This window comes from Sminthopsis crassicaudata, chromosome 5 (genome assembly GCF_048593235.1).
Source record: "Sminthopsis crassicaudata isolate SCR6 chromosome 5, ASM4859323v1, whole genome shotgun sequence".
NCBI lineage: Eukaryota > Metazoa > Chordata > Mammalia > Dasyuromorphia > Dasyuridae > Sminthopsis > Sminthopsis crassicaudata.
The window spans coordinates 90,434,737-90,452,306 of NC_133621.1; the positions used below are offsets into that span (position 1 = coordinate 90,434,737).

The 17,570-nt window shown below is 47.9% G+C and overlaps 1 protein-coding gene across 1 annotated transcript; it reads left to right on the plus strand.

Annotated features, from left to right (window-relative positions):
• Positions 1-17,570, plus strand: DRC11L (dynein regulatory complex subunit 11 like). Its single transcript, XM_074267473.1, has 19 exons — positions 1-24; positions 1,404-1,731; positions 3,034-3,153; positions 3,719-3,901; positions 4,606-4,677; positions 7,097-7,302; positions 8,179-8,263; positions 8,802-8,906; positions 9,251-9,320; positions 10,000-10,106; positions 11,307-11,399; positions 11,506-11,558; positions 12,507-12,589; positions 12,731-12,838; positions 13,243-13,442; positions 14,000-14,086; positions 15,101-15,278; positions 16,054-16,292; positions 17,340-17,570. The coding sequence occupies exons 1-19, from the start codon at positions 14-16 to the stop codon at positions 17,445-17,447; spliced, it is 2,436 nt and encodes an 811-aa protein (XP_074123574.1). The 5' UTR covers positions 1-13; the 3' UTR covers positions 17,448-17,570.

The window sequence follows — 17,570 nt, forward strand, 5'->3', positions numbered from 1 at the left end:
GAGAGATAGCAACATGTCTGAGGGGTGAGTGAGGTGGGAGTGGAAAGAAAGCCCCAAATGCTGACCCTTACCCCTAAAAAAACCCCAGAGAACCTTCTTATTTGCTGCTATGGTCAAGACTCAGACTGACTACTTATCAAAGGGCACTGCCCCCTTTGATTTTTGTTGAGTCATCCATTTTTCCATTTTCCCTTTCACATTGTCTCCCCTCATAAATCCCAAGTAATTCTTGATGAAATGTTTGTCTTTGGTCTAAAAGAAATGGCCAAATGACCATCCTTTTAAATAACCCGTTGGCCGTGTTATTAAAATTATTAAATTGCACTCTCCCCCCCAAAAAAAGACTCAGATTGAATCCTATTTGGGGCATGTGGGTGGGAGACAGAAGACTTGTTCTTCGCACCCTAGTTTTCTCCCACCCTTCAATGGGCGCTTCCTACAATTCCACGCCAATAATTCTAAGGGCTGATGGAGTTGATGGAACCAAAGGAATTGTTTAGCCTAAAGACAAAAGACTAGGCTTGTTGGAAGGGGCGGAGGCAGAGCCACAGTCTGAAAGCTGTTTTTAAGTATGTGAATCCTGGCCAGAAGGGGAGAGATGTCCCACCGAGGGGCAGAGGCAGTGGGTAGAAGTTGGACAAGAGCCGATTTAAACTTAATGTTAGGAGAACTTCCTGATGAGTAGATCTGGAACAGACCGGTTTGGGGAAGTATTCAGTTCTCCAAGCCCTTGTTGGATACGTTACAGTTGTTCAGTCGTTTCAGAGACGACTCTTCACGAGCCCATCTGGAATTTTCTGGGCAAAGATAATGCGGTCGTTTGACATTTCCTTCTGCAGCTCATTTTACAGAGGGGGAAACTGAGGCAAACGGGGTCAGTGACCTGCCCAGGGTCACCCAGCCAGTAAATGTCTTCTGACTTCAGGCCTAGTGATCTACCCCCTAATACCCAGTAGGGGTTCTCTTTGGGTACAGAGTGGACTAGATAAGCCCCAGCTTTTAAATTAGTGAGCTCACGTGGGGGTCTCCTAACTGAATGTGGGGGTTGTAAAATTCCGACTTACTATCGGTAAATGTCTGATTTATATACCTATTTTATAAACATATTCCTGGGGCTGCATAAAAATTTCTCAGGCAGAAAGGGGCCAGGAGGCCTTTTAAAAAGGAAAAAAGTGATTGAAGAAAGTTCATAGAGGGGCAGCTAGGGGGCGCCGTGGGCAGAGCCCCAGCCCTGAAGTCGGGAGGACCTGAGTTCAAATCCGGCCTCAGACACTTCGCACGTCCTGGCTGTGACTCTGGGCACGTCACTGACCGCAGCTGCCTCAGGAAAGAGCAAAGGAGGCTCACGGAGGTGACTGCGGCCCCCCCTTCCGCCCCTGAACCTCCCCCCCCCCTCCCGGCAGGACGTACCAGCGGCTGTGGGCCGCCACGCAGCAGACCCTGGGCGAGCTGCTGCTGCAGGAGCCGTTCCCCGCGGAGCCGGAGCCCGAGCGAGACCGGGGCTCCTTCTTCTACAAGCTCGCCTCGCTCTTCCTGCACTACCTGGGGATGATGCGCCGGCTGGACGTCATCTACGACCAGATGGTGCAGCCCCAGAAGCGGCGGCTGGTGCGGCGGCTCCTGGACGGCGTGGTGGGCCGCGTGCTGGAGCTCAAGGAGGAGCTGGTGCAGGTGGACCTCTCCGAGTACCACTGCCTGGACCACGTGCTCCAGGACCTCAAGCTCACCCCGGTGCGGGGGCGGGGCGGCGACCTCTGAGGGGGTCCCCGCGCTCGTGCCGCCTCTGGCACGCAGGGCTGGGATGGGGCAGGAAGGCGCGTTTCCCAGAGCGAGGAGCCAGGCCTAGAGGGAAGGAACCATGGACCTGGGGTCCGTCTCTTTTGACACTTTTACTTGACGTCGGGTCACTCACTTAGCTTGTCTAAGGGCAGCTGGGTAGCAGACAGAATGCTGACCCTGGAGGCAAGGAGTTTACTTCCTAGTTCAGAGCCTTCCCGGCTGTGTCAGCCTCAGTTTCCCCATCTGTTAGATTGGGGATAATGGGGCAGCTGGGGGCGCAGTGGATAGAGCGCCAGCCCTGAATTAGGAGGGCCCGAGTTCAAATCTGGCCTCAGACACTTAACACTTCCTGGCTGTGTGACCCCGGGCAAGTCACTTAACCCCAGCCTCCGGGAAAACACACACACACGCACACACACTATGTATATAGTGTCCAAAGCTCAGTCTCCCCTCAGCACGACGGGAGAACCGGCTGCGTGATCTCCCGGGCCCCCCTCGCGCTCTCCATCCCATGGGCCAGTAAGGGAGCAGCGCTGTTCAGTCACTTTTCAGTCACATCCGACTCTGGGACAACATCCGGGTGAGGAAGACTGGTAACGGTTGGCCGCTGCTTTCTCCACCCATTTTACAGATAAGGAAACTGAGGCAAAGAGAGGCGAGTAGTGGTGGCCTGGTGACAGCTAGCAGTGTCTGAGTCCACATGGGACTCGGGGAGGCGTGTCCCTGACTGCAGACCCGCCCTCGGGGCACTAGACGGCCGGGCGGCCCCGCCGGGGGCATCCGGATGGTGTTTAGTTGCCCAAGAAATGGGGGCTGCACCTGAGCAATGACTCTTCCCCCTGGAATTAAATAAAAAGTAGGGAAGGGATGGGGGACTTGGCTCTTCAGCGCAGACCTGGCGAGAAAGCGCAGCGAGGGTTAAGGTCCCCCGAGGCCCTGAGGGAGGCGCCTCCGCCGCTCAGTTAGAGCCCCTCACGGCTGGGAAAACCCGCAGACCCTCCTCGCTGCCGCCCTCGGGGATTCTGGAGGAGGCATCCCTTGCGGGCCCGTCCAGTCTGGGGCCTCTGTCCCGGCCTTCCGGAAATCGGAGCCGCGAGTGCTCCTGCCTGGAGGAGGGGAGAGGGCGGGAAGGCTTCTGGTGAGGTCTCGGCACCACGACCAGCGCACCTAGGGTGGCAGGACTCAGGGCGGCCGGTAAGGGGCGGCGATGAGGAAGCAGAAGGCCCTGACACCTGCTCTCTCCACCCTTTCCAGATTGAATTAGAAATCCCAATCCCCAAATACTTCATGTTGGAGCAGGGGAAAGTGCTCCAGGACCGGGAGGCATTGATCGAAGAAATCATGGAGAGACTAGGGAGGAGGAAACGCAGGACTGTGAGAAATAAGAAGCCTTTTCATGCTCCTGACTCCCCCCAAGCCCCCTCCCCTTTCCCAAGATCCTGACCCTACCTTGTGACATTCCTCACCTTAGCTTATATGTCACCCTGGACCATACCTTTTGGGACACCATAATCTTAATGATTCAGGAGGGCAACCAGTCGGGGAAAATCAGACTCCACCAAGTGGTGTATATTTTTTAAAGGACTGAAACTCTAGATCGTATTCTTTCCTCCCACCTGGACTGAGAGTCAGAAAACCTAGAATTTTATTCAAATATTTACCAGCCGTGTGAGGAGTTAATCATGTCCCTCTTTGGGGTCATATTTTTTCTCCTCTCCAAAATAAGGAAGATTTGCTAGGGACGGCCTCTAAAGGTGCTCCCAATTCTGAATTCTACGAGCCTGTGTCATCGTCCTTGATGCACATGGAAGTCAGTCCTACAGTGCTGCGTACCCCAGCTGCCATACCCCCAGGCTGAGCAAGGGCAGTTGCAGACATCAGGGCCTTTTGGGCTTTTGGGAAGAGCCATACTCTAGACCCCCCCTCCCCCTCCCCACAGGCTGTTAAAATTTTACCCCCGTCAGAGGCGATAGCTTTGATCCAACGTGCGGAACGGGCCAGGCAGGGCCGGCTTCGGGCCAAATTCATGCGAGAGATTCGAAAGGACGCCGAGCGTGATCGAAGGATGCGAGAAAGAAAGCATGAGATTGATGGAAACTGGGCAGCTCTCATCATCCAAAAGGTATTCCGGAGGAATCTTCCCCTTACCCAACCAGGGGGCAGTGGCGGGGTAGAGGAATGGAAATATGGATTGTGAATAATGGGGATAGATACCACCGAGACCTGAGGCCTCTGATCCATCCCTCTTCGCTCTGACCACTTGGAAGGGGTCCTCAGAGTGCTTCAAGATAAACTCTTTAGAGGAGCTCACACCCTCATCGGGAAGATAATAGTAGCATCCCAGGAACAGAGAGAACGAGCCAGTGCATGAAGCAGCAGAGGCTAAATTGTCCGAGATAAACCTTTTAGAAGATCAGAGTTTAGTGAGCTCTAGTGGCCAAGCAAGATTGGGGGGACCTTGAGCTGGGGGCTAAAGGAGAGATCGAAGCTCGAGTGAGAAAGTAGAGTGGAGAAAACGTTTCACGGAGACAGAACAGAATGAGCTGTGGAGGGAAACAAGCGGTGTTCCATTTCTTCCTTTCTCCCTTCGTCCCTGGCACCTACAACACATCTGTACACAACTGTAGGGATTCACTAAATGCCTAGCTAAGGGTTCTAAAAATATTGCCTCCAATACTCCATCTCCAGTGGGAAAGAGAAGGTACCCTTTAGATCCTCCTCCCAATCTCTTAAGGGAGTTAAAATCCCTCCTATCCCTTCATCCTAGCTGGGTGATGGGTGTGGGAAACTTCTGGTTCCCAATTTCTCACCCTTCCCTAACTCCAGATTTGGAGAGGTTTCCTTCGGCGGAGGCAAATTAGACAGGAGCGGATGTTGGAGATGAAATTCATCGGCATGGTGAGTCCTGTCCCTTGCACTTGCCCCCTACAAGTCGTTTCTGTTCCCATTTTGTGATGTTGTCATTATTCAGTTGTGTCCAACTCTTGGTAATCCCATTTGGGGGTTTCTTGATAAAGGTACTAGAGTGGTCTGCCAGTCCCTTCTTCAGTTCATTTTACAGATGAGGAAACTGAAGCAAACTGGATGAAGTGACTTGCTTGGGGTCACAGAGCAAGTCTGAGGTCAGACTTGAACTCACGAAGATGAGTATTCCTGACTCCAGGTCTGGCAGTTTATCCACTGTACTACCTCACTGTTCCTCTCTCCCCATAGAAGGGAATGTCTCTATGCTCTGGGAAATTAGGAACCCAAGGATTATATGACAAGGTTCTCTGGAGGACAAGGATCTAGAGGACAAGGCTGGCATCTAGAATGTAGGCTGTGACTCCGAATATCAAATGAAAAAGTGTTCTAAGCTTGTGATGGAGAGAACCATCTGTATCCATATGGGGACTATGGAGAGTATTTTCACCTATGATTTGCACCATGATAAAAGGTGGAAATGTCTTTAGAAGATGTGCATGTGGTTTAACCTGTATTGGATTACTTGCTGTCTAGGGGACAAAGACAAGCAAAAAAGGGTCCCTGCCCAGGAGGAATTCACAATCTAATGGAATCAGATGTGAGAAATGGGCTAGAACCCTGAACCTCAGAACTAACATGGGAGGGAGAAAGAGAAATTTGGAACACAAAGTTTTGCAAGAGCGGATGTTAGAAATAATCTTTGCACGTATTATATCATATGGTATCCTATACCATAGACTGAGATTCATAGATGTAAAAATCTGGAAATTAAAGAGAAATGAAAACTTTCCCCTTCCTTTTTCTTTACTCTCTCTAAACCTGATCATTTTTCTCCAACTCTAATCAAAGCCCTTTCTGCACCTGATGGTTTTGAGCTCTAGGAGAAAGATGAAGCTGAAGGGAAAGGAAAAAGACAGGGAACAGTAGAGGAGGGAAAAAAGAGGAAAAGATGAGTAATTCTTCAGAACTGGCAGTTCAGAATAGTTTCTGAGAAAAGCGCTGGATTTTGAGGGATTTTTGAGGCACTCTCTCTATGACTTTGGACAAGGGACTTTCCCTATCCCAGACTCAGTTTCCCCATCTGTAATATGAAGGCATTGCACTGGAGGGTGTCTAAAGTCTTTCCTAGCTATAAATGCTATGATATTGAATGGGGAAGAGAAAGCAGAAGACCAAAGGCTGCTGCTTTCCCTCTAACCTTCCTATACCCTGGCACATGGGTGGGGACAGGCTGCTGGAATGCAGTCTCGTGGTAAGACCTTGGCAGCCAGTGAGCCTTTTTAAGTGCCCGCTGTGTGCCAGGCGCTGTACTAAGCCTGGGGAATGCAAAGAGAGGCAAAAGCGGGTTCCTGCCCAGGAGGAGCTCCCAGTCTAACGGAGTCAGAGGTGGGATAAGGGCTAGAACCCTGAACCTCAGAACTAATGTGGGCTGGACCTTAGAGCCTGGGACATCCCTATGATGAGAAAGACTGGGGTGGGGATGGCTACCTGCCCCCCAGCTGAGCTCCCTGGGCTTCCCGAGAACAAGCTTCCTTTCCAAAATCACCCCCCACCCCAGGATGTACCGGGCCGGGACAGAAGAGGGGGATCACTTGGGGAGTGGGATTGGGACTGCAGCCGGAAGAGCTCCTGCTGGTGGGCACCAGGGCGGAGGGGTTGGAGGGTGGGGGTCCATGGCGGGGGAACAGAAGGCCTGGGAGGCCATGGAGAGCGAGGAGGCGGAGATGAGCCACACGGGGAGTCGAGGGGCCCCGGTGGGGGGGCCAGGGTGGCAGCCCAGTGGTGGTAGGTGAGGAATGAGCCTGACCACGCGGGCCCATCAGCAGTGTGAGCTCAGCGTTTTCAGTAATTGTCTCTGCGCACAGTGATATTTAAAATACATTTGGGAGCCAATGAGGCGGGAAAGTGGCTGCGAGTTGGGCTGCCAACATGGGGTGGGGAGGCTGGGGGTGTGCTGGAGGCCCACAGGGGAGTGGTGTGCAGGAAGAGGGGGAGGTGGGGGGCCGGCCCAGATGCAGCGCACAAACTCATTATCGGAGTAATTTACAGAGATGAATTTCGGCTCCAAATGCAATTTCTCCTGATGCCAGCACGCCCGCCGCTCCATGTCTGGGTAGTGGGGGGGTGTGGGCGGGGGGAGGCGGTCTGAGGGGCACATGAGTGCTCTGGGGCTGCACCAGAGCTGTGAGGGGCTACGTGACACCGGGGCTGAGCTAGGGGGCGAAGACAAAGGTGGGGGTGGGGGTAAGGCGGCTTGGGGGGGGTCTCCGTGTCTCCTAGGTGGGTCCCTTTGCACCCGGACCGCCAGTGAGGGTGAGCTTAGGGAAGTCTCCTTCTGAACCTGGGCCCCCAGATACCTTCCTCCAGCGAGGCTGAGCATTCGGAAATCATGAACCGGGCCCAGAGTAGGGAGGAGCTGCGCAGACAGCGCCAGCAAGAGAAGGAGATGGAGTACCAGGAGGCACTAGTAGAAATCCGACAGCAAGTCAAGGTTAAAGAAGGGCCCGACATACAGGAAGAGATGAAGAAGCAGATCCGCCAGTGGTTCATCGAGTGCCAGTCAGTATCTGGTTCTGGGGCTCTCCCTTCCCTGCCCAGCGCCCCCCTTCTCACTATCCCTCCCACCCCGTTCTTGGGGCTGCCCTCATGGCCCCATCCACTGGAACTTATTCTCTAGACCCACTTGCCCCACATCCTTTGAACCCTGACCATGGGCCCTATTCCTGGGCCCTACCCAGAGTCCACACCTCCAGGCTCTACCTCCAAAACAGAGTCTTTAAAGTGGAGGGGCAATACCCAGGGACGGGGGCCAAGTGGATTAGTAAAGCCCACGATGTTCATGTTATCCGTCTCCTTGACCATCTATATCCCCTTGTCTCTCTCTCTCTGTCTGTCTCTCTCTTTTTCTCTCAACGTTTCTCTATCTCTGTCTCTTTTTCCTCTCTGTGTCTCTGTTTCTGTCTCTGTCTCTCTTTTTCCTCTCTGTGTCTCTGTTTCTGTCTCTGTCTCTCTTTTTCCTCTCTGTCTCTATCTCTCTGTCTCTCTTTTTCTCTCTGTGTCTCTGTTTCTGTCTCTGTTTTTCCTCTCTGTGTCTCTGTTTCTGCCTCTCTTTTTCCTCTGTGTCTCTGTTTCTGTCTCTATCTCTCTTTTTCTCTCTGTGTCTCTCTGTCTCCTTTTTTCTTTCTGTGTCTCTGTTTCTGTCTCTCTTTTTCCTCTCTGTTTCTGTCTCTGTCTCTCTTTTTCTCTCTGTGTTTTTCTGTCTCCCTTTTTCTTTCTGTGTCTCTGTTTTTGTCTCTCTCTTTTTCCTCTCTGTGTCTCTCTGTCTCTGTCTGTCTCTCTTTTTCTCTCTGCATCTCTCTCTGTTCCTGTCTCTCTGTCTCTCTCACATTTATCTTTTCACTTATCCATCTATCCATTCATCTTCTATCCAATTAGTGACCTCACTGGTCGCTTCCCTGACTATCCAGATGATGAGATTGGTGGCTCTGGTGTAATCTTGTCAGAGAAGACCCCACAACAGGTACCCAAGGGACAGGGGAAAGATAGTCCTTGAAGATGGAAGAGAGCTAGGATTAATGTGTGTGTGTGTGTGTGTGTGTGTGTGTGTGTGTGTGTGTGTGTGCCCTAAGAACCAGTAAAGCTGAGGGATTCACAACAGTATGGAGTATGACATGGAGAGTTCAGATATGGCCAAAGGAGGGGCAGATCTGGAAAAGGGAACGGATGCAGTCAAAGAAAAGAGATGGGTCTGGAAAAATCAGTTTTATCAAAAGGATAGATTATGTGCAAAGAGATTATTAGAACTGGAAAGACAGTTTTAGTTCCAAAATCCACGGGCCTAAGGAAACACCACAGCTCTCATAGAAAGATCATTTCTCTCTGATGTCCACTCCCCTTCTCTGTAGCCAAGATGTTTGCAGAATCATAGTCTCCCCGGGATCCCCTGATAATCCCATTGACCAGAATTCAGAGTCTGGGCTTATCTCAGTAGCAGGGCCAGAGTTTCCACCCTTCCAGGGAATCTGAAGTCTAAGAGATGGGGTCTCTTGGGGTCTTAGATCAAAAGAGAATTGGACATTATAGACGAAGAAAACTTCAGAAAGAAGTGGGGAGACAAACCATTGAAGGAAAAGAAAAAAGAGGAAGAAAAGCCTAAGAAAGTGGTGAGACTCCATCCAAAAGGTTATGGTGGGGAGAGGAGGGAAGGGCAAGGAAGACTTGAGGAGCAGTTGATGAGGGGGTCTGGATTAAAAAGAGAAACAGGGACAGCAAGGTGACACCATGGATAGAGTTCAGAGGACCTGAGCTCAAATCTGGTCTGATACTTACTAATTGTGTGACCTGGACAAATCACTTAACCCTGACTGCTTTGAGCCCTGCCCTTCACCCCCCCCCAAAAAAAGAAAGGGAAACAGAGGGGAGGGACACAAGATCAAGAAGATGTGGGCAGAGATGAAGATGGAAGTGGCACAGTGAGGGTACTGAAATAAAAGAATTTCTCTTCTAGGAGGAAGATGTGCAGCAAAAGGCATCCAAATTTGTACCCATTCTTAATGAAGGGCATAAGGAGTACCACAGTAAGGGAGGACAGGGCTTAGGCCTTAGAATTTGCTGGGAGTTCTAGGTTGGTGGGGACTCTGGGTCCTATGGTCAATGGTTCTCAAAGTGTGATCCAGAAAATACTTGGGAGTCTCTGAAACCCTTTCAGAGGGTCTACAAATTTGAAATTAACTTGTTCCTAATTTCTAATTTTTTAATATGGTAAATTTTTCTAATTTGGTAAATATAAATATCTATTTTATTTCTAATATGGTAAATATCTACATTTCTAATATGGTAAATATCTATAAATATAACCCATATAAACAAAAACTCTTTGGACAGGTCTTCAATAATTTTTAATAGTATAAAGATACTGAGAATTAAAGTTTGAGAACCACTGCATTGGATGATCTATGATCCTTTGATTATACTGGGGTATAAAGAGTTAGGAGACTCTGGTGTAGCCCTGGTTGACTGAAAAGATAAGGCTATGGGGGGCGGGGCGAGGTGAAATCAAGGATCTGAACCATCTCACTCTTATTGGGATTCAGGCTTCTGACTTGCCTTTTGATGTTTAGATGTCCAAGTTTCGTATAAAAGCAGCCTTGTGCAAAAGGCTCTCCCCCTAGTGGGGTGGGGATTTTGTGGGTATGGGTGAGGAGATCTGGGTTTTGAGCATCCACTCATCCATCTGTGATCTGTGTCTGTGTTCAGCTAGATGGGCGTCTCCAAATGTGCAGGTGTTCCCAGATCAGGATTTCAACCCTGACATGATTCGAGTACAGGAGAAGAAGGAGGTGGAAGCAGAGATCCGGATCCAGGTAGGAGGCTCTGGCCAGCAGACTTCCATTTCCATTTCCCTCTGTGATTCCTGCATCTTTTCCCCCTTGATTCTCTGTCCTTTCCTCTTTCTCTTGGCCTTCCACCTCCTTCTTTTCCAGAGCACCAAAAAGAGTATTTATTTGGTAACTTTTCTGATCCAGGGCCTGCTCCATCCATTCCTGATTTCTCTTACCATTTTGCCACATGTAGCTCCATCACTACTTCAGCTCTATCTCAACCTCTCCCTCCCGGTCATTAAGTATAGTTCTCTGAGAAGTGGAGAAGGCAATATAATTTTGAGGGTTCTAAGGTACCTTCCAGATTTTCTCTCCCAACTATTCACCTAGGGCCTAAATGCTCACCATTAAAAAAAAAAAACATTACCATAGATCTTAAAGGCTTTTTAGAAGTGGGCAACTAGGTAGTGTAATGGATTGATAAGGGCCAGGAGCGAGGAAGACCTCCAACCCCAAATCAGTCTCAGAAACTTAACTAGATGTTTGACCCTAGGAAGTCTTGCCAGAAAATGAGCTGGAGAAGGAAATGCTCGACTAACTGCTCCAATATTTCTGCCAAGAAAAGTCCAAATGAGTTCAGTCTGAATGAACAAAAAAAAAAAAAAAAGGAGAAATGAAAGAGTCCCTGGGAAGGGTAATTCTCTGAAAGCATTCTAGGGAGAGCAAAGTGCTGGAAAAGATCTGTTTCAAATCCTAGTTCTGCTGCTTGGACATGTCCCCGATTCTCTCCCAACCTCCATTTTCTCATCTGGAAAATGAGAGAGTTAGGTCAGATACTGTCTGAAGTCTCTTCTAACTCTAAATTCTGTGATCCTCCATTGTCAAAAACCTAATAACTTTCCAGGATTTATTTATGACCAGGAGTAAGATCCCATGAGAATGAGACACAAAAAAGGTCACCTGTTTGGAGTAGAAGGGAAGAAGAATTTTCAGGATGAAGGAGTGAGCCAAAGAGGGATGAGGGGGCATCCCCTTCACCAGTTGTGTCTCCCTTTCCCCACATTTTCTCCTTGATGCTCATATTGCTTTCTTTGGCCACTTTGTCTTCTCTCCACTTTCTTCTCTCTCTTTCGTCTCTGGATCTCCTTCCCTTATTTCTTTTCTCTCTCTATTGCTCTTTCAATTCCTCTCCCTTCATTCCTCACTGATGGCCATCCTTGGGTCAATCTCTATGTGCTGCAGGTGGACAAGCTGATGCGTCAAGAGCTGCAGGCCCTGCGCTTGGTGGTAGATAAGGAAGTAACAAGACCATACAAAAGGAGGCTCAAAACCAAGGTGAGGAACAAGGGAAGAAAGAGTAAAAATGATGGGGTCAAGGCTCAAGTTGAGAGGCAGAAAGGGCAAGATAAAAATAACCTTTGTGTTTGCTTCCAACTGCAAGAAAGGGAAGAAAGGCAAAAAGAAGAAGAAGGAGAAAGACCTGACTCCAGACAGGTACCAGACCCTGCAGTACCCAATTGGCAATGTAGAAATCATGGGAAAGCCCTGGGCCAGTCATTCAGAGTCCCAAGATTTTAGTCTTAGCTTCATTGCTAACCACATGAACTAACCACATGAACTCTTTAGGTCTCAATGTCCTCATAAGTTTCCGTCATGGGAATAAAAATATCGTACCTACCCTGCTTCTCTTATAGACTAGGTATTCTAAGAATCAAATTAGAAAATACACGGAAAGGCAATTTGGAAAAGCAAAGAGCCCTATGTAAATAAAAAATATCAATATTATTGATGTAAAGTAACCTATTCCAGTAGATAGGGAGGCCTGGGTTAGAAATGCTGGGGTTCAAGCCCTATCTCTGACATATATTGGCTTTCTAACTCTGGAAAGACTCATCTTCCTGAGTTCAGATCTGTCCTCAGACACTTATTAGTGGTATGACTCTGGGGAAGTCAATTAATCCTGTTTGTCTCAGCTTCCTCCATTGTAAAGAAATGGTAAGTCACCCTGTATGTTTGCCAAGAAAATCCTGCCTCAGGAAGAGTTGGACAGGACTGAAATGACCAAATAATCACCACCTGGTGAAAATTCCTTAATGTCTCCTTAAGAGGGGATCCTGGATATGGTGGTTGGTGCTTCCCCATCCACCATGTGCTTTACCACCTTCCCCACCCCAGCACATATTGATGACAAACTAGCTCTTCCCTGCCTAATGGAAGTACTAATTCTACAACTGGCCTGGACAAGTAGAAAGCCCCCTCTCCCTCACCTCCACATGAAGAATGATTCTTTCCCATTCTTCCCTTCTCATCTCATACCCTCTTCATTTCTCTCTTCTCCCAATGCTGATCACCCTTTACCTACCTCATATACTCTCTGTATGGAGGGGGGAGTAATTCCTTGCCACCCCTCGGTTCACCCTGACCCCTCACCTCTACCCCTAGAACCTTGGATTCATTATATGAAGAACTCGTGGCAGAAGGCTTGATCAAGAAGAGTGAATATGTGAGACTGTCTGATTACATCGGTGAGACCCACTCTGTAAATGCAAGAATTACTGTTTTTATCCCTACTGCTAGTGGTGACCTGTCCCTCCCTGGGTGATGATTATCTGGCTCTTCTCCCTACCCCACCTGTCAAACTGCCTTCTCTACCTCTCTTTCCTCAGGTGACTACTTATATCTTGGATCTATTTTAAAACTGGGAAACATGGAACCAATGCCATCCCTATTCGACTTGAGGCAGAATGTAATTCTGTATGGGGTCCTGCGGCTTGGTGAGAGGGGACGCAGGGAGCAGAAAAGGGGGTTTGGGGGTCCGGTGCCTCAGTGGATGGAATGTAGGACTTGTAGTCAGGAAATCGTTCTTCTACAACCTGAATCACCATGTCATTTAAAATGGTCTCATAAGCCACTTTGGACGCAGTTGGCCATGGCTCGCCATTTACTAATATTCCATTCAGATGTTCTATCTAACAGAACCCGGAATATTGACTCTACCTGGCTAGTTGGTGGGAGACTAGCATCAGATCTGAGCCCATACCCTTTCTTTCCCCTACCCCTAGAACCCTTGCTTGACCTCTCCATCCCCACAGTTCCCCCCTTTCTCCATATTCTACATGTCCTCTCACCTCTGCTGGACTACTCCTTTTTCCCTGGCTCCTCCTTCCCGTTCTCCTAGGCTCTGCTGAAATACACGCCCTGGCTCCCCATGTCCGATCCATTCTTCTGGCTGGCCCATCTGGTACAGGGAAGAAGATGCTAGTTAATGCAGTTTGTACTGAGGCTGGGGCTAACTTGTTTGACCTGTCCCCGGAAAACATAAAAGGAAAATATCCTGGCAAGGCAGGGCTGCAGTTGATGATGCACATGGTCTTCAAGGTCTGGAATCCTGAACCTCACCTCTTCTTCTATCCTGCCCTCATCCCCTATTCTTCAGCTAACCCTCCAATAAAGGAGAGGCTTTTGTTCTGTGGAACTTTATCTTGACTTTATATAGAGGCAGAAAAGGGAATTACTATCCCTGGTGTAATTTCAGGGCCAGGAAGACACCTCCCTCCATCCAAGTATCTCTACTTGTTGCTAGATGGTTCTTAAATTGCACTATTAAATACTCTTGGGAGATGGAATTTGAGATGTAAATACATACTGAATCATTGAGGGGTGAATGAGTGAAATTAGTCTTCCTGAAAACTAGTTTTGAGACCAAGAAAATTTGGGGGCACTTAGTAATCTCATGGAATATAGATAAGGGTGAGAACTAGGAGTGGAGGAAAGATGGAGAAAAACAAGACTAAGGAGCGCTGAAGAAATTTTTTTGGCATTTCTTTTTGCCTTAGAAGTAGCCTTGACCAGGAGTCCAATGCAACAGATTTAAAGGTAGAAGAGGATCCTCGGTCTGGACATGTCCCCTAACCCCTTTTCCCTCACCTGGCTAGGTGGCTCGACTCATACAGCCTTCTGTGATCTGGATTGGAAATGCTGAGAAAACCTTTTATAAGAAGGTTCCAAAAGATGAGAAGTGGGTAAGGAAGCTTTGGGGGAGTGAAAGGCTCAGTAGAGAAAGCACAGGACTAGGAGTCAGAATACCTGAGTTTTAAACCCAATTTTACCAATCAATCAGTGTGTGAATTTGGGAAGCCTTGTTATAATTTGCTCACTTCTAAAATATGGATAGCAACAATTCACATTTACTTAGTACTTTGGAGAAGTAGCGTGGTATAGTGGGCACCCAACTATCCTTGGATTTAGAAGGATCTGGATTCAAGTTTCACTGATATGTACCAACTGATGGGATGGATTGATGGATGTGTATGGATATATGGATAGATATAAGGATGGATGACTGAATGGAAGGATGATTAGATGGATAGATGGTTGGATGGATGGATGGATGGATGGATGGATGGATGGATGGATGATTGGATGGATAGATGGATGGGTGAATGTGTGGATGTGTATGGATGGATGGTTGCATGTTTGGATGGACAGATGGTTGGATGGATGGATAGATGGATGGATGATTGGATGGATGGATAGGTTGTTAGATGGATAAATAGTTGAATGCTATAGATGCTAACCACAGGCAAGTCATTCAATCTCTCAAAATCCCTAGTAACTGGCTAAGATTTTGAGTTGCAGACAGTGGCCTATCTACTTCAGTGGAGAGATTTTCCACTCAGGAAGTTCTCTTCACTGATGAAATTGAGCATTTGGACCACAAAAATGCAGATTGCACTTTACAAAGGGCTCTCCTTGTCAAACAACCTTATGGAGTAAATAGTTCTAAAGGCATTATCCAAGTTTGGGCCTCAGAAAAGTTAAGTGATTTGCCCAAACTATATATCTAGTAAATGTTGGTGTTTTGATACAACCCCTAAGTCTCCCTTCCAGGTCTAGAGTTCTGGTAGGGTAATACATGGTAAAGAGACTAAAAACAGTTAAATAATTAAAGCAATTTCTTTTGTTGTTACCTAGTGACCCTCATTCTGGCAATATCCGTTTCCCTTTCCCCTTCCCTACCTCTTTCCTGAGAGCAGATGGAACCTAAACGGATAAAGAAGGACCTAGCAAAGGCTATTCGCCAGCTGCAGCCCGGTGACCGAATAATGCTAATTGGAACAACGAACCAGCCACAGGTGGCTGAAGTTAACGGGCTGTGCAAAACGTATCAGAAGATCCTGATGGTGCCCCCGCCAGATTACGCCTCCCGCTACAGTGAGGATCTGGTGGTCTGGGGCGGGGGGAGATCAGGGATGTGGCTCCGGATGTCTCCCCTAATTCCTCTTTGCCCCCTTTCCAAACTGGCTTGTGATACCATTCTAAATGACATGGTGGGCAAGATTTCCCCACAGTTCCTCCTGACTCCAAGTCCAGCACTCTATCCACTTCCAGATACCCTCTAGCAAAACACAGGACCTCTGAAAGCTATCTTCAAGTCCCAAAGCCCCCTTTTCTTCTCCCCATGTTCCCTCTCACCAAGCTGCAGGACCCCATACAGAATTACATTTTGCCTCAAGTCAAATAGGGATGGCAAACCTCAAGATCTTTATGTTCTATGTTCTTAGTGGGAGCCTGGTATTGGATTGCCCTTCTATACTCCGATCAAGAAATGATGATGATGGTGATGGTGATAGCTGAAATTTATAGAGCACCTAACCACTTTACATATGTTATCTCATTTTGTCATATCAGCTCTGAGAAATAGATATTATTATCCCAATTTTCAGATGAGGAAACTGAGATAAGTGACTGAGTAAATCTCAATTTCCTTATCTGTCAAATGGGATAACTACAGCTGCTCTAAACAATGTACCTCACAGGGTTATTATGAAGTCATGGTTATGGAATTGTTTGGTGCAAATGCAGCAAAAACAATAATAATAGTGATACTGTATTCTGCATCTCCAGCTGCTCTGTACTCCTTATCATCCACCCCACCCTGTCCCAGTACCCCACAATTTTCCTTCTTGGGTCCCTTTCACTCTTGCAGTTCTCTGGAAGCATTTGATTGAGAGTTATGGGAAGTTTATAGTAAACCGCTTGGATCTCACTGCACTGACCAAGGTTTCAGACGGCTACACTCCCGGAGTCATAACTATGGCTGTCCACTCTGTGATGACTGAGAGGAGAAAGATCCAACTGCTCAGCCGGCCGCTGAAGTCCCGTGAGTTTTTGGACTTTCTAGCCAAGAAGGATCCAGTATATGAGGAAGAGAAGGAATCACTGAAGGTACCAGAAACGCTGGAGACAGGCCAAGGGGGTCTGAGGAAGAAGGGGAGAGCTTGCAAAAGCCTTTGGGAAAGAGGCCCAGAGAAATCCCCTAGTAAGAGGGGCCCGCTTCAGGGGAAAGGTCATTCTGTGGCTTCAGGGCCTCCCCTAGGTTTATATAGATGAGAACAACATCAAAGCTAGGATTTGAAGGGAAAAAAAGGAAGGGTAGGTACTGGATTTTTTATTTCTTAGGAACTGGGAATTCCCAGATGAGAAAACTTTCTTTACCAATTCTTTGCCATTTAGTGTTAGAAAATTGCCCAGATTTTCTTGAGGTTAAATAATTATCCCAGAGTCCCACAGACAACCTTGAACTCAAGCCTTCCTAGCCAGTTCTCTATCCATTATATTATACTGTCATTTGGAAGGAAAAGAAAATCACAATAAGGCTATATGTTGACTAAGAATGTATGTGGAAAGAGTGAGGGACAGGTCTACCCAGTATTCCTTCATGAGGGGACTCATTATACTTACACTCTTTAGTACGGCTGATCATATGTATATGTGTCTCAGGTTTGTCTGTCTGTCTGTCTCTCAGAACCAGACCTTTCTTCTGCTTGTCTCCTTGAGTCACTGCTTACCCATCAGTAGGAGAGTTAATTCTCCCCTCACCCTAACAGGGCCCAAGGGACAGTCCCGAGAGTATGGGAAAAGGGAGGGAGATGGATCCTAGTCTGTGGAAGTTATGTGGGAGCAGAGGTGAAGCACATAGTAGAATAATGACAATAATAGGAGGCCCACAGAATATGATCAATCCCTACTTACTAAGAGGAGGAAGTTAGAAAGAAAGATGGCGGAGGTGGTTAAGAAAATAGGAGGGGGGAGAAAGGAGGAGGTTAAGAAAATAGGAGGGGGGGAGAGAGAAGGAGGAGGTTAAAAAGATAGGAGGGGGGAGAAAAAAGAAGAAAATTTGGTGGCTGAGAGGCAAGTCAAAGGATTCTTATGGGGATATTTTCTGCTTCTTCCCAATCTAAACTCCTGTGCTTTCTCATCCACTCTTCTTAGAATTGGTACATTAAGACTCCTCTGGGGAGGCAGCGCTTTAAAACTGATGAGGATCAAGCAATAGAGGAGGCAGCAAGATTGGCAAAAGAGAAGAAGAAGAAGTTATGAAGTTCAAAGCAGGGCCAGAATGGGAGGGATGCTGAAACTAGGGTGTGAGGGGAAGCATCCTCAGGGTGGATGGGCTAGACCATAGAGGTATAAACATCTGAACAGCTGTAGGGATGATGGGAA